Genomic DNA, 15,206 nt, shown 5'->3' with positions numbered 1-15,206 from the left:
GGCTTAGGAGAAAATTAGTACCTATAGCTTTGGATAGGTCCCGTGTTTGAAGAGAACCACACCTTGAGCACGTTAAAGATCTCAACACAGTTATCATAAAGAGTAGGGGTCCATTTTCCGGTGTGAGTGGATTAAACCTTACAGTCTGATCTTACAAAGCCTGTACCTACAGTACAAAACTGACGTGTAATGACTAAAGCCAGTTTGCTGGTTATGCCAAAGGAACAAACTGAGACCAAATTAATTAGTTTAAAATGAAGGGTCCCTACCTTGGCATTGATGTCAGCGTTGTGCTCGATGAGGCACTGAGTGACCATCTCCTGTCCCCAGGAGCAGGCCAGGTGCAGGGGGGCCTGCTTGTCTCGTGCCTCCTCATCTCCTGTACCCCCCGGGCCAGGTCTCCTGGGACTGTTCACGTCACAACCACTGGGGGGGGGGGGGGAGGAAAAAACAAACTCAACATGAAAATGTTATTTTACATGTATTATCCTTAAGTAAAACTTAAGGGGCCCTGGGTTTGAATACCTTTACATGCTACACATGTAGTGACCTGACTTTGGTTGGGGAGGTAAAAGGCGGAACTTTTTTGTAAGCCCAAAATGACAGATTTATTAAATGAAAATAACATGGGCTCCAAAACAATGAGTGGGACGGAAGAATATTTTTTAAAAGCTGGAGACAGTCCTGAGTTAGACACTAGTGATACTCTTACCAGACAAAGACAGACCTACCTTCTTACGAGGAAACAGCCCACAGACTCGTTGTTCTCATCAATGGCTCTGTGAAGCAAAGTCTGCTCACAGCCGTTGGGCCCCGGGCCCCAGAATGTGGCATCGCATCCATGTCTAACCTACAAACATGAACACACGTTGTGCCAACTTGTTAGAGTTATAAAATTACTGCAGTGTACTTCTTTTGGTCTGTTTCCAGATCTGAAAGTTGGCTTCCACTGAAAAGCTTTCAATTCATACAAATGTCTTATTTTCCATTTTCTAGTCTGTAGGCTGACGCTTTAAAACAGAGCTTTCACTACAATGCAGATCACAAAAAAATGAGAATAAAATCAATTACATCTGAGACACAACAACTTTACATATATATGAATCACATGTAATAAGGTTTTCTTAGATAAACAAGAATTCTTGTAATCTTTACTGATGCACTTTCCTTCCCAAAGGGAGAGCATAATGTTATGATAAAAAAACCTTAATTATCATAATTACATTAAGTAACAAAAAAACAGGAAACCTAAAAATGTTGCAAAAAAAATACTGTTCTTTCACGTACCATATGTTCCAACTGCCGACAAAAAATAGACGAAACAAAAAGAATGCAAAAAATGGCAAAGTGAGCAAAGCTAAAACATCATAAACAATATCATATTCATAGATCTGTTCATACTGAGACCATTCCTACACACGGCTGATATTCCTATCCTTGAACCAAGCAAGAAATAAGTAATTTCGCAAACTACAGCAACATAACACTTTTATTTCTTCTCTTCTCCCCACATTTTTCTTCACATTAAAGACTTTTAGTATCAGTAAGAAACTATCCGTGAATACATGTAGTTTCATCAGGTGGGTAAAACACTGGATAACAAAGTTCTTTGAAATATACTGAAACGGGCCAAGACAGGGAGGATTCAATCTTCGCATTAAGGAGACTGTATGGATCAGAAAATCTATTCTTGTCATGAACCATGATGAGGGGGGATATAAACTCAGTCATGTTTGGGACCGCATTCTTTGCAATGCAGCAGTGACACCTAGCTGCAGTGCAAAGCAGAAACAGTCATTCTTGCCCTGAGGAAGGTGACAGACGGTCACTAAAATGTCTGCTAGGTATGAAAACTTGGCTGTGCACAAAAAAATTTGTTATCCAGTAACAGCACCTGTCATAACAAGAACTAAGCAATATGGCTCAGTATCTGTGGGTATCAAATATAAAATACAATCAGTGTAGCAAGGAATCTCTTTTCCACCCCCCTTACCAGTGTAGAAGCGATGTCTTCTTGTCCACTCTCCAGGGCCGCCCACAGAGGGGGGTTACCGTCCTCGTCCACGGAGTTCAAGTCCGCCCCCCTGACACACAGGGCGTCCACCACCAGGGGGAGGTGTCTCTTGATGGCCAGCTGGAGGGGGGTCTCATTCTCATGTGTCCTGAAGCAACGCAGGAAATAAGGATCTTCAACATCCTGCCGTTAACTCATTCTAAACTTTTCTTTTTCAAGACCTCAAAACCACAAATATCAACGCAAAATCGAAGCTCTCATATCTACAAGATATATATCAGAGTTTTTGTGAACTTCTTTTATTCCTTATTGTGAATTCCTTGCTGATTCTTTCTATGCATTTTCCTAATGGTTCCCATAAGGCAACATGTATGCATATAGCACAAAAAAAACTAACTTTCTGTTAGTGTCCCCAGGAAGTTGAGTGTGGAAATGCACACAGACAAACAAACAAACAAACAAACAAAGTCACACACCAAATATAATACATCTCTTTTCACAGACTGAGGTAACAATTCAAACATCCATTTCGAACCTACCTAATGCCAATATCTGCTTGGTGCTCCAACAGGAAGAGCGCACTTATTGTGTCCTGTTTCTGCACAGCTGAGTGTAACAGAGTCATGCCGTCGGACGTCCTATAGTTGATGCTAGCTCCCGCGCCCAACAGTTTGGCCGCAACGTCGTGCATGCCCGCCCACAGAGCCAGTCCTAGTACCGTCTGCTCGTCTGAGTCCTTCAGATTGAAGTCTGGAATGACCTGAAGTCCACTGCTGTCATTTAGGGCATTTGCTGAAACAGTAGGAAGGATACGTGAGCCTTGTAGTGTTCAAATCTCAAAAATTACACTGTGAATTCATTCATTTTCGTGGGGACTTAATTTTGCAATAGAAGGGGAAAGAAGGTTTTTGCTGTGTTTTCAGTTCGCAGTTAAAATAACTCTGTAGTAAATTACATTGTAGTAAGACATTGGACCGTCAATGCAGAAACAAGACCACTGTGAACATTTCAAGATTAACATTTTGTACAGACTACAGTACATCATCGCCACCCCAAAAGAACATTCAATTTTGTGATGGTCTAAAAACAATACCTTCCTGTGAATCTCTTTGACCTGGAATGTCTGTCAGCTGTCACACAATGTTGAGAAATTACTAAATCTGCCAACTCTGAAGTCCACTTCCTGTCACTCTGCAACTCCCCTTATTCTGGGACCATTTTAGCCCTCAAGTCCTGTCAGTCTGCTGTGAATATGGAAATAACTGCGGAAACAACACAGACACACCGAAAACAATTAAGTTACACCTCCGTAAACCTTTATACCGTACCTTTGTGTTCTAGGAATATGTTGACCACATCAGCATGTTGGTTTGCTATAGCCAGGTGCAGGGGTGTGTGGTTGTACCCCTCAGACTCTCCCAACTCCCCGTCGTCGGAGAACATCTGAGTGCCCGTTGTGCTGAGTACGGGCAGGGTCTGCTTGTTAGGGTTGGCTCCCATGTGTAACAGTTTCTCCACCAGGCGCGACAAACCCTGTTGGGCTGCACAGTGGAGAGGAGTCTCACCCTGTAAACACATTAAAGAAAGTGTAAAAACATCATGCCTTGTTAGTGATTCGGAAGCACAGGCATTACCTTATATTGATTCCAACCCATGGGAGGGATGGGACCATGTACCAGAAGTTGAGAAACTTTTGTGTCCTTGAACAAAAATTTGTAAGAAAATCAATTCCAACATGTCCCAATCTGGCACACCCTGTGAATGCGAAGGGTGTTTGAATGATTCAATGGAAGCCTGTGGAATACTGGACCGGTCCAAACACTTGTATCGAACGTAACCATGGCCTAGGTATGACCAAGGAGGTTTTATATAGAAGGAGAGCGGGCGAGCTAGCGCCCCGCTGGGTCCTTTTGTTTCGCCCCGCTGCGACCCATTGTGTATAGCTGGCGCGGCGCCGTCTTTGAACCGATGCGTGAATCGCGGTTTTCTATGCAAAGGAGCTTCGGCATGACGTCACACGTGCCGAGCTTGAGCCGACCGGCAGCCGAGATGCCTCGGGTTTCCGACGATTTCCTTATTTGGAACACCCGGTAGGGTTCGGCTGACGTCATCATTCGATCGAGGACAAAATGGCGGTCATCTGGATACTTGAATTTTTACCGTGCGACGAACTAGGGCGAGTTTTTGGTCATTTTTGTTGACAAGTCTCTGTTTTTTAGCGTCAAAAATATAGATTCATACCTATATTTCATGTTGCCAAAAAAAATTTGTATCGTTTTTCTTTGGTAAGTTTTCGTTTTTTCTGAGTAGCTGAAGGGTGCCTCGTTCCAAATTTGTTGTTTTGGTCAACGGACCCTGGGTAGATTTTCCGGCACCTGGGAGTGACTTTTTGTATGATTTTCGTGCATGGAGGTCCTTGGTTCGTATCCATGGATTCTTCGGTCATGTTTTGGATAGCTATGTGTTTCCTTAGGAGACTTTTAGGCCGATTTATTTCGGCTCCCGATTGGCATGTTTACAGAAGAACTTCAAGAAGGTGTATGCGAGCCTACCCTGGGATGCAGACTGTATATCGGGCCTTTTAGCTGGTTTCTTTAGCCGGTTCCTTCCCCCCAATCCCTTCAGCGACCGAAAGCTCCAAGCCCACCGATGCCGTAATTAGCGCATCGGGGGAGTCTAGTCCGGTCGGGCTGAGTTCTTGGACCGCCGCCGAAGGAAATCGCTAGCGACCCGGTACTAGTCTGGGCTCCAGGGTAATGCGAGCCAAGTCAAGCTAAGTTTGTAATTTCTCCTCAGTCGGCATATATGCACATTAAAAAAATACTGTTCTCTAAGACTTGTGTTTTTCAAGCCATCCGGCGGTTTTGTATACATTCTCACAGGCTTCGCAATCAAATGTACCGCGGCTGCCGGCGGCAGCGTTGGTTGCCACATAGTGCTTTGATTCTCGCCGTTAGAGAGATCATCTTCCACGTTGCATTCTTGTAACTCAAATGTTTCAAAGTCCTCCTCAAAAGTAACTGCTGAAAAAAAGATCGAAGTTGCTCTACAGAGTCATTATGCCTCCTTGGTTGCACCCGTGAAAACAAAGCTAAGTCGCCAAGCTGGGCGTGGGGTGTATGCATATCGGGGTAATTCGCACCTTGACGCGACATTGACTTTTCACACCCGTTACACGCATAGTACAATAAAGACTTAGCTCGTCCGCTCTCCTTCTATATAAAACCTCCTTGGTATGACATAAGATATTAGGTGAGCTCACTGATTGATTGAATGATTGATTGATTGATATTTGATGGTTAATTGTTAAATACAAGTTATGGACAGTGATCACTTTGTCCTGTTTCACTAGGTACATGTATAAAATTTAGAGGTAAGATGCCCATGGGATATGGATACGTGTAGTAACTGTTTTACCTACCCTGTTGTTGGTATGGTTTGGGTTTGCCCCATAAGAAGCCAGAAACAATGCTGCTTCCTCATTTCCTGCTCTAGCTGCTAGGTGGAGCAGACTGTCACCTGAAAAAATGCATGAATTATTATAATGAGATCATTAAAATCTTAACATACACATTTGCCTTCATCTGAAATACAGTAGAAGCCACTTTATTGCACCTCAGATAAACGCACATTCCATTTAACTGCACCGAACCCCAAAATCCCAAACCGGTTCCCATTCACTGCATTGTTAATGACTCCGCATATCTGCACCGCGCATTGTCACCAATGCCGGATAACTGCACCAAATTGTATGAAAAATCCTCGACAAGTCAACTAAAAAGGTGCGCTAAAAATCGGCAAACGCGGTACAAATGAGCCGATAAGTGCCTATGTAGAGGCACAATACCGCCAATATGTCTAAAATTGTTTTGACTAACAAAAGAAGGTGGTCTCCATTGACAGTCACGTTGATAGCGATCGTATGGGAGGTCCCGGGCGGGTCACGGTGTGTGTCGTCAGCATAAGGAGACACCCGCCTAGCAAAAGTCAGTATTGCATTTTGGCAGACAGGATGCTGTACTCAATAAAGATTGGTCTCTACCTGTACACTGTCTAATTACTGTGAATGCATTAAGTTCGCGGGGATTTGATTTCGCGTTAAGAATGACATGGGCTGTTGGTGGTGGTTTTAGGTTCGCGGCAGTGCTATATTCACATACTGCTGCAATAATAAAAGACTGGTGATTTAACGTACATCTTGTCTCAGTTCTCATATCTACGGGAAACCGCACGGCGACTAGGCAAGGGCTACAGACACGTGGACGGACATAGCAGTCACTTTTGACGGTGCGGTGCTGACGTGATCATCTGTCACATCCTTTAATGGCAGAGCTGAATCCGCGTCCTTCAAACTTCCTACATTCACCCGAAGGAACATACACGCGGTTCGGCTATGCTATAAGGAGAATGGTCTGTCACTGATCCAAGCCATCTAACCATATCTACCCACTGGATACGTAGTGCAGTCCATTGTACAGTAATTCACTACCATGATATACACAGTCTAATCTGTCCAAAGATGACAGGGGTCTCTCTGGCGCTTACTGATTTCACTCACTGTGTGCGTCCTGAGATGTCTTTCCTGAGAATTTGAAATTTACCGTTTCAATGCATAAACGTGGCCCTAACAAGAGGTGGAATCTACGGTGTTACCACACTGTACCTGTATAACAAAAGCTTTCTAACATCTAAATGCGTACTAACAAGTTCATACAGCACACCGAGGTTTATAAACTATTCACCTATGTATGATACAGTGTATTACCGGTCCTGCTGGGCAATTTCGCATAATTGCACCAGCCGGATAATTGCACCAAATACGCTGGCAAATGGGGTGTGCAGTTAAGCGGATTCTACTGTACATGTGAAAACTATAAAATATGAAATCAATACCACCTCATGTTTGAAAATCTAGAGTAAAAGAACAAGTTTTCAAATTGATATTTCTTTACCACACCTGTGTGAGGGTTGATAGCATCGGCGCTGCTGCCCCCCTTAATGAGCCTCGCAGCATAGCTGCCCTCCCCATACACATCCTCAGACGATGGGCTGTTGTCTGAGAAGGGGTTGTCGGGACTGCTGGCCTGTTTGGCTGACTCCAGTGCCAGCCACAGGACTGTCTGACCTTCATTGTTCTTCAGCTCAAGGTCAAGGCTAAAAAAGAAAAAAAAAAAGAAAGGTGTTTAAAAACCATCTCGGCGGTGCACACCCAAATTTGCAAAATTTATGTATGATGATTTAACCTTAACCTTTTCATTAATCAAATGACATCCTATAAATTCTGTTGCAGTACCATTGAACGCTGCTACGTGGCCCAAAATCGCATTTGTCATTTGGTTTTGCTGACATCTACCCACTATCATGTATCATGTGTACCATACAGATATATCCACAGCTGCTTGAGTTTTTCTCTAGGGGATGCATTTGTGCAACAAAAGAAACATTTTCAGAGTGATCGCAATGCTGTATAAAATGCTTCCGTTACTGATGCGTCACCAAAAAAGAAGAAGAACTCACTTGCTCTGCTGTAAGAGAGAGGAGAACGCTTTCTCATTTCTGGACTCCACTGCCCTGTGAAGAGGTGTGCTGAAAATAAAGTTAAGATTTTGTATTACAGAAAGTTATGGGGTGCTTTGAAAATGCTGACTACCAGACACACCAACATTCCACAAGAAAGATGGAACAGTACAGTCAATATCTATACTAGTCCTATGTGTACAAGGTACCTACACTTGAATAGCTCATGTGAGCCGTGTACTTCTGTAGAGCTGGAGCTAGGAAGGATTCCAGGCTACTCCCAACCACGCGCCGACCATGGTTGGGGAGTGGTCGGGAGCAAAGTCGTGGGAAGGTCATGAATGTGTGACAGGGGCTTTAAACACCAGTCATGTATCATCCACTGGTGCCCCTGTAGCCAAACTGGCAGCAGCATCACAGTTGAGCTCCTGGTTCCAATTAGTTTCTAACTAGAAGACCCCGGTTCAATCCTGGTAAGGGCATCTCGGTTGGGGCTGCACCTGTCTTTTAGGAAGGGGGTCCTCTGTTGAAGAGGTGCCTAGAGCATGTTGAAGGGGAAGTACATTGTACTAGCAACCCCTCATTGTAAAAATATACCCTGCTACTGAAACATCAAGGAAACTTGCTGACCTATGTGCCACTAGGCACTTAAAGGTGAACGACACTAACACAAATCCCCCACACCTCCCAGCCCATACCTGCCAGTATTGTCCTGTGCATTGGGGTTGGCCCCGTTAGCCAGCAGCTGGTCATTGACCCTTGCCATGCCCTCCATGGTGTCCTGTGGGGTGAAGTCTGGGTTGTACCCCGCTGTCAGGTGCAGGGGCGTCTCCTCGGACTGGGTCGTCAGGTTCACCTTCGCTCCGTGCATGATCAAGAAATCTGCTGCAAACTCATCACCTATAATTGCGAAAAGAACTTATTGTAAATCTTCGAAATGTTCGCAGTTTTATTTTTGCAGTTTGCGTGGCAACCTCTCTTCTGCGAATTCATGACAACCCATATATCACTACCAACTGGATTTTGGGTTAAACAGCCGTTTTGGGGTCCTCACCCAAAATGGGGGGTGAAAATGAGGGAAAAGTCACTCTTTTTAACCCATTTTTCAGGTTAAATAAGGTAAGGACCACCCAAAAGGGCTGTTTAACCCTAAATCCAGTTGGTAGTGTATGTGATGCAGAAAAAACCTGGCTTTACCGTGCTGCTATAAAATTAAGTACCAACAAGAATAAAGGGAAACCAGCGCCTCGTGATGCAAGGACCACCCGCTACCCTGACCCCAGGATCAAGGTCAATGATACAGTACAGGTAGAGTAGATTTCAGGCTTTATAGTATGAAATGACTTGCAGTAAGCAGGCTGGGTTCCAACTTTTTTAGTTGTACATGTAGTCACCGTTAGATACACTTTCCCTCCTGATAAAAACTACAACTGGTTGGAAACGACAAAATCTTGCACAGGAACAAATCTCAATCTAGAATCTTTTACTTACATCATAGACATCATAGATACAGATTGAAGACAATGGCTTTGTTTTAAACCAATTCATTGTCACATGATAAACTCACCTCTTCTAATGGCCTTGTGCAGTAAGCACTGTCCCGTGGAGTCCTTGGCATCAACATTGACCTTGTGAGTGACCAAAGTCTTTGCAATGCTCTCCTGTCTCTTGGACAGGGCAAGGTCAAGGGGAAGGTCACCGCTATTGTCCACTTCATTCAGCTTACCTGGCAGCTAAAAGGGGGAAACAGACAGGACTTTTAGCACTAGTAGTAGTTGTAGTATCCAGTATTTGATTAATACACCTGCTGGGGTCCCTGAGAACCTTGAACCTTGAAAGAGGACATCGGTGATGTCATCTCGGGAGAAAAGTGGGCAACAATCGGCAAGTCTTCACACCATGCTTCCAAGCAACTCTGTCCAACGGGTTCACACTCTGACACACTCCAATCAAGATTTCCTTGATCTACCATGACCTCTGCTGTTTAATGGGGAAAAATTTCAAAGGTTTTCTCATGGCTTAAAACTCATTCTGGGACTAGTTTCACTAGTGCACCTAACCTAAAAATGTAGGCACACAACATAAAATTAAAGTATGTTGATGAAGGTTAGACATCCAGGTAGTAAGATTTTGAAACAGTCAGACGTTTCAGACAGCATCTGCTACCTTTCGTCAGTGAGGGATGCTGTTTGAAACATCTGACTGTTTCAAAATTTTATCCAGTTGCTTGAGTAACTATTTCTGGCGTAAAATTAAAGTAGTATGTCAACAAAACCTAATTACAAAGTTGAACCTTACTGCCACTCTTCAGAGCTTGAATCTGAAATTCTGTAGCTAATTCTAAAATTTCAAACAAACAATACAACAAAATTCCTCTAAGTTGAATGAATTATAGGAATATCTTTACAGTAGTGATTCTGAAACATCTGATCCAGTTCTGAGTTAAAAAGCATGTTGATCTCACCTGTGAATCAAACTCGATCAGGTACAAGAAAACAACGTCTTCCCGCTGGTTCCTGATGGCCGCGTGAAGTGGATGGTCCGTCTTCGTCTTAAACATCTTGTACAGGAGGGGGGCACCCATGCCGACAAAGTCTTCACTTGTCAAGTCACTCTGGGAAAATGGAAAAGACATGCTAAAATAGCTTGTTTCAGTATGTCAAAACAGTTAATCTTGAAATGTACCAGGGGTTTTATTATTGCAGTTTTTACGGTCTCTCCACTGCAAATTTCACACTGCTAACATGCATTTCCATTGTATTTTTACTGTATGTTAGCAAGAGGCACCAATGCCGCCAAAGTCTTCACTTGTCAAGTCACTCTGGAAAAATAAGAGAAAGAAATGCCACAGTTCAGTTCATCCTCAGTGAGGTGACACTGGGACCACAGCTACACAACATGCTTATGTAGACCACAGCAAGTACATTTTATGGATGACATTTGTGTGTGCATTGAATTTTCCCTGGTTTCGAAAAAAAGAAAAAAAAGAAACTTCTTTCCCTCCCGCCTTGAGGGTACCTGTAGAAGTGACGCTAGTGAGGTAGCCTTGAGTGTTGTTGTAGAAGCAAAGCTACAGCTAGTTGGGTATTGTTGAAATGATACCAGTGTGGTAGCCTTGAGTGTAGTTGTAGTGATACTAGATAACCTCACCAGTGTCACTTTGTGCACAGGAACAAAAGACTTGTTGGCTGTGACACCATGTTTTGTCACTTCAATTCTTGTTATTATACATATGGACTCTGAGTTGAAAATTTAGACATCTTGTTTTAAAATTTAGACATCTTGTTTTTTTTGTTCCCCTTGTTCTTTTTTTTTCCATTCTGACAGTAGATTTGGTGCCTGTAGGGAATATCATCCATAAGATCTACTTGTTGTGACCTTATGTTTGAAACTTTAGGTCTCAATATGTTCTGCATAAGATCTTAGATCTGCCCAAGAAACAAGCCACCTTGCAATTGTTAGGGTGGCCAGCAAACAACATGACTTACCCAGTGATTGGAGATTATCTCGGAGCAGTACGCCTTCAGAACCTCGGCTCCGATCTCCTCCGCAGTCTGGTAGAACCGGATGCAGTTCCGAACATTCACTGACGACATCAGAGCCTTCTCACATCTGTGGAAAATATCATGGTTTCGTTTAGGACCCTTAAGTTCTAGTGCAGATAACTTAAAAATCATTAATAGGAAAAAGTGGCAGCTTTGTTCTACTTCTTAAGCTTTTCAGATATGTTTTCCAGAAATTTGAGTCCAATCAAATTTGAGTCCAATCAAATTCCATGGATCTACGGGCAGGGGTTTGATTCCCAGGGTCAGCCTCAGCTTGGACATGTTGGAAGGGATTGCATTTTTTATTCCCGATGGTGACGTAAAGCTGGTTGCCCTGTACATGAGGTAGGTTTAAGCATTGGAATCAAGCGTCAAACCTCTGCATGTATAAGAACCCAACACGAAAAGAGTAGTCATGACCCCGGTTTGCTTTGCTGAAAATGCAAGCTGTAGCGAATTCGAAACGGCATTGGACTACTACTTGAAAAAGTATCATGCCTGACTTCAGTTAGTTGATTAAGAAGATGACTGCTATACCTTTACCAACTGATCTAACCTCCTTACAACAACTGTGAACGGTGTAATAAAAGCAGAGAGAGACCTGTCTTTCAGCCCGTCCAGTTTGTACTTGCTGGCAGCGCTCATGAGCTCCAGGATGACACTATCCTGCTCAGCGAGGTCCACGTTGTCTGTGTAAACCCACTTCATCATAGTCATGCCTACCTCGTATGGAATGCCTGGGGAAAACAGAGAAAAAAATCAGATATCTTAATCTAACTTACCCTTAGGCCTAGCTAGGAAAAAATTGTTGTGTTTCCAGTAACTCGAGCGACCCTAGCAAAAACCTGCCGACCTTAAAGTTATCTTATGAGGTTTTTGCTACAGTACTTGATGGTATCAAGTTCCATTCTATGCTAGTTCTAGGAAAATATGAAAATATACATTATAGCAGCTGCTATGCAGACAACAGAGGCAAGTTACCTGTGAAATCTAAAGAATTGACCTCTGCGAGGTCGTTGACCCCCCAGAAATTACTCCGACTGGCGAGGACAAACTTGTGAGCCTTCACTTCTCTGCCATCAAGATGAACCACCAGGTCACTGAGGAAAACAGTCAGGAGGTAAAGTTAATCTGAGAAGCCCAAACACATGTATTTCCTCAGTCATAAAACTATACTCTTTATTAGATCATTGCGCAAATGGTTTTCTAAATCCCCTATCTCACTGGACCAAGATTTGACATAGTACTTTTTACGCTACACACTGTATGTGTGTTTCGTTGTCTCTTTAGTGATACTTGTACATTTTGCATGATATTCCTGTTATAAAGTCAAAGGTAACACAAATCCAATCTAGGATGCAGCGAGATCACCAAAGTGTCGCGGGTCCAGTGAGATAGGGGCTTAATGCTAAGGTAAAGTAGGTTTTCCAGAAAAAGTATGCCGTATGGGTCACCCACAATACAACTGGTCTTTCCCCCATTTTACTTTCCTCGGAATAGTCCTTACAATGCAGGTATGCCAGAGCAAAGGTAATAAAAGTGTACTATTTCTATCATCAGAGAAATGAGGATGCACAGCTGCATTGTACAAGTACTGCTATGTTACAACCATGTTTTGAGATCCACAAAAAAAAAACAGCAGCTGTACCAGCTATATTGGATCCTGAACCTTACGAACACAATCACTCACTACAACCAAATGGGTAACATATGAAACAATGTTATTGATAGTTTAGATTAGATGGTAAATAAATGACTCCCATTAGTAACTTTATTACATTTATCCTGGAAAGTAATATAGTTTCAGTTATCTACGGTATGGCGGACTATGGCCTATAAATCATGTAAAGCAGTTTTTTGGCCTTTGTACAAGGGAGGTCCCATAAAAGGTCATGAAAACAAACATGTCTGCCCTTATCGTGTCACAAACAATATAAACAAATGCAGGGGCTTTAAGTTTGAACAAAATCATGTAGCAAAGTTTGAGACATGTAAAAGCTACAATTTCATGTCATTTCTATTTCATTAGAACTTTTAGCACTCAATTTATTTTCATTAAATGTCCATTTTCTCGTGTACAGCACCCTTTCAGTGGCAAAGCCTTAATTGCCCTACTTGACAGGACATACAAAGGTCATATGATCTGGGAAAGGTTTTGCAGTTAAACCCTATCAATTACGTTAAGTTTCAAGCTACATATAACATAGAAAATTGTTTTCCAATTTCCATACTTGAAGTTACCTGTAAGCTTGTTTTATCTCAATAACAATCTTCTGACAAATCTAGAATTATGCCATCATTTTTCTAAAAGGCAGACATTAGTGCCAATAGTAGTCATAACCAAAATGAAATACTGTAAATCTTGAAATGTTTGCGATGGCTTTATTTTCATAGTTTTTGCAGCGACCTCTCAACTGCGAAATCACAACATTTCCAATGCATACCGTGCTACAAAATTGTTTCAACTGCAAACTTGAATAATAACACAAAGACCTTCTCTCCCCATCTGCCGTGAAATTAAGTCACTGCGAAAATAAATGAATTTACAGTACAAAAATGTAACATAATCTGGGAGAGTTTTCCCAGCAAAACCCTGTGTTAGAGTTTTGAGCTACATGTGATGTCACGTCACAGGGAACAGAAGTCACACAGAAAATTGTCTTCCAGGCTTGAATTTAGGCATGTTGCATCTTATGCAACATTTTTCAACAAATTCAAGATGATGGCCATGGCTTCATTTCTAACTATCTAAGAATAGAGTACTGTAAGTTTATCTTTTTTCACAGAGATTTAATTTTGCAGTATAACTATAAGGGAAAAGGAGGTTTCTGCAGTGTGCTAAGTTTGCGGTTGAAACAATTCTGTAGTATTGATAGTTAATAATAGTAATACATTGGATGGAAACATATATACAAGTCATCACCAAAACTGCAAACATAATTTTTCTTGATGATGATAAAACCATTCTGAACATTTTAAGCTTTAGAGTAACCAAAGTGAAACAATAGATGTGTCACATGTAAAGCTCTTTGTCAAAGAGCTCTGCTACTGTTTTCAGTAGCCGTCTATAAACCATTGTGAACATTTTAAGCTTTACAGCAACCAAACAACAGATGTGTCACCTGTAAAGCTCTTTATCGAAGAGCTCTGCTACTGTTTTCAGTAGCCGTGCCACGAAGCTGTCCTCCCCCAGGTCCCCGGATGCTGCGGCCGCTGCGTTGTATTTCTGTTCCACCTCGGCCAGCTTGTTCTGCAGCTTGACGTACTCCTGACGCAGCAAGCTCAGGTGCCGCTGCAGCTTCTCAACTTCAGCTGCAAGATAACGTTTGTTTGTTTTTAATGCATACTCGGTGAACTGCCTCACGGCGTAACTCACGAGCTTTGTACTGAACAGTACAAGCTACAGATCCAGACACATATGATCCACTCACACACCGGTAAGGATCCCTAGTACTCTTATCGATAAGTGTGGTGGGTTCTCTCTGTAGGCTTGAACACGGGACCTCTGGGTTTTTAGCAAAACACCCTGTCATTGCGAAGCCACACAAAATCTTGATTATCAATGTTATCATTTTTTTTTTAGTTGAATTGATCAGGTATCCATTTGGCACATATTTTTAATCACTTGTAATGTGTACAAGTAGAATCAAATCAGTCCTTTGGAACAGGTTGTATGAGTTCTAGTGAGCTAAAATCTAGTGCTCTAAAAATGTTGACTTTTGAAAGGATATCGATTGTTGCAAGTGGATTTTTTTAGCACACACAAAAACTGTGTGGTCTCCAGTCCAAGTTCAACGTTTCTATTTGAACAACAACGTGCTTGAAACGGGATCTGTCTTCGTTCGGTAGTGTAAAAACGTTATTTACACAATTACATGCATCACACGTGGTCAATTCATCATTCTTCCATAAAAGACATAACGCCGGAAGCACCAAAAAGAGTTTTAACGCCCACAAGATATTGAAGCAGGGCCGCTCCCAACATCCACTCCAAAACCGGCAACATCAGCTGACTCTCGCGCCACAAATATGGCAAGTTTAGACATTCTGATGATCCCAGAAGTTAGGACATGTCTTGACTTTAATTCAAAAGTGATGTATAACACACATGATGCGTAGATTTATGAGAA

At 42.3% G+C, this 15,206-nt stretch overlaps 1 protein-coding gene across 1 annotated transcript in view; it reads right to left on the bottom strand.

Moving 5' to 3' along the window:
- The window catches only part of LOC136440792 (rabankyrin-5-like), a 32,103-nt gene that overhangs the window by 16,827 nt on the left and 70 nt on the right, over positions 1–15,206 (bottom strand). The window contains exons 2-16 of the mRNA XM_066436904.1: positions 14,199–14,388; positions 12,058–12,176; positions 11,678–11,813; positions 11,020–11,143; positions 9,996–10,145; positions 9,099–9,264; positions 8,230–8,431; positions 7,532–7,600; positions 6,972–7,168; positions 5,436–5,533; positions 3,343–3,580; positions 2,554–2,806; positions 1,994–2,162; positions 732–850; positions 270–426 (exon numbers count right to left, since the gene is read on the bottom strand). Coding sequence (XP_066293001.1) covers positions 270–426; positions 732–850; positions 1,994–2,162; positions 2,554–2,806; positions 3,343–3,580; positions 5,436–5,533; positions 6,972–7,168; positions 7,532–7,600; positions 8,230–8,431; positions 9,099–9,264; positions 9,996–10,145; positions 11,020–11,143; positions 11,678–11,813; positions 12,058–12,176; positions 14,199–14,388 — 2,387 coding nt within the window. The remainder of the gene's footprint in view (positions 1–269; positions 427–731; positions 851–1,993; positions 2,163–2,553; positions 2,807–3,342; positions 3,581–5,435; positions 5,534–6,971; positions 7,169–7,531; positions 7,601–8,229; positions 8,432–9,098; positions 9,265–9,995; positions 10,146–11,019; positions 11,144–11,677; positions 11,814–12,057; positions 12,177–14,198; positions 14,389–15,206) is intronic.

The sequence above is a fragment of the Branchiostoma lanceolatum genome, chromosome 1, assembly GCF_035083965.1.
Source record: "Branchiostoma lanceolatum isolate klBraLanc5 chromosome 1, klBraLanc5.hap2, whole genome shotgun sequence".
NCBI classification, from domain to species: Eukaryota; Metazoa; Chordata; class Leptocardii; order Amphioxiformes; family Branchiostomatidae; genus Branchiostoma; species Branchiostoma lanceolatum.
The sequence above is the reverse complement of the archived record's forward strand: the minus strand, read 5'-3'. Positions and strand labels throughout refer to the sequence as shown.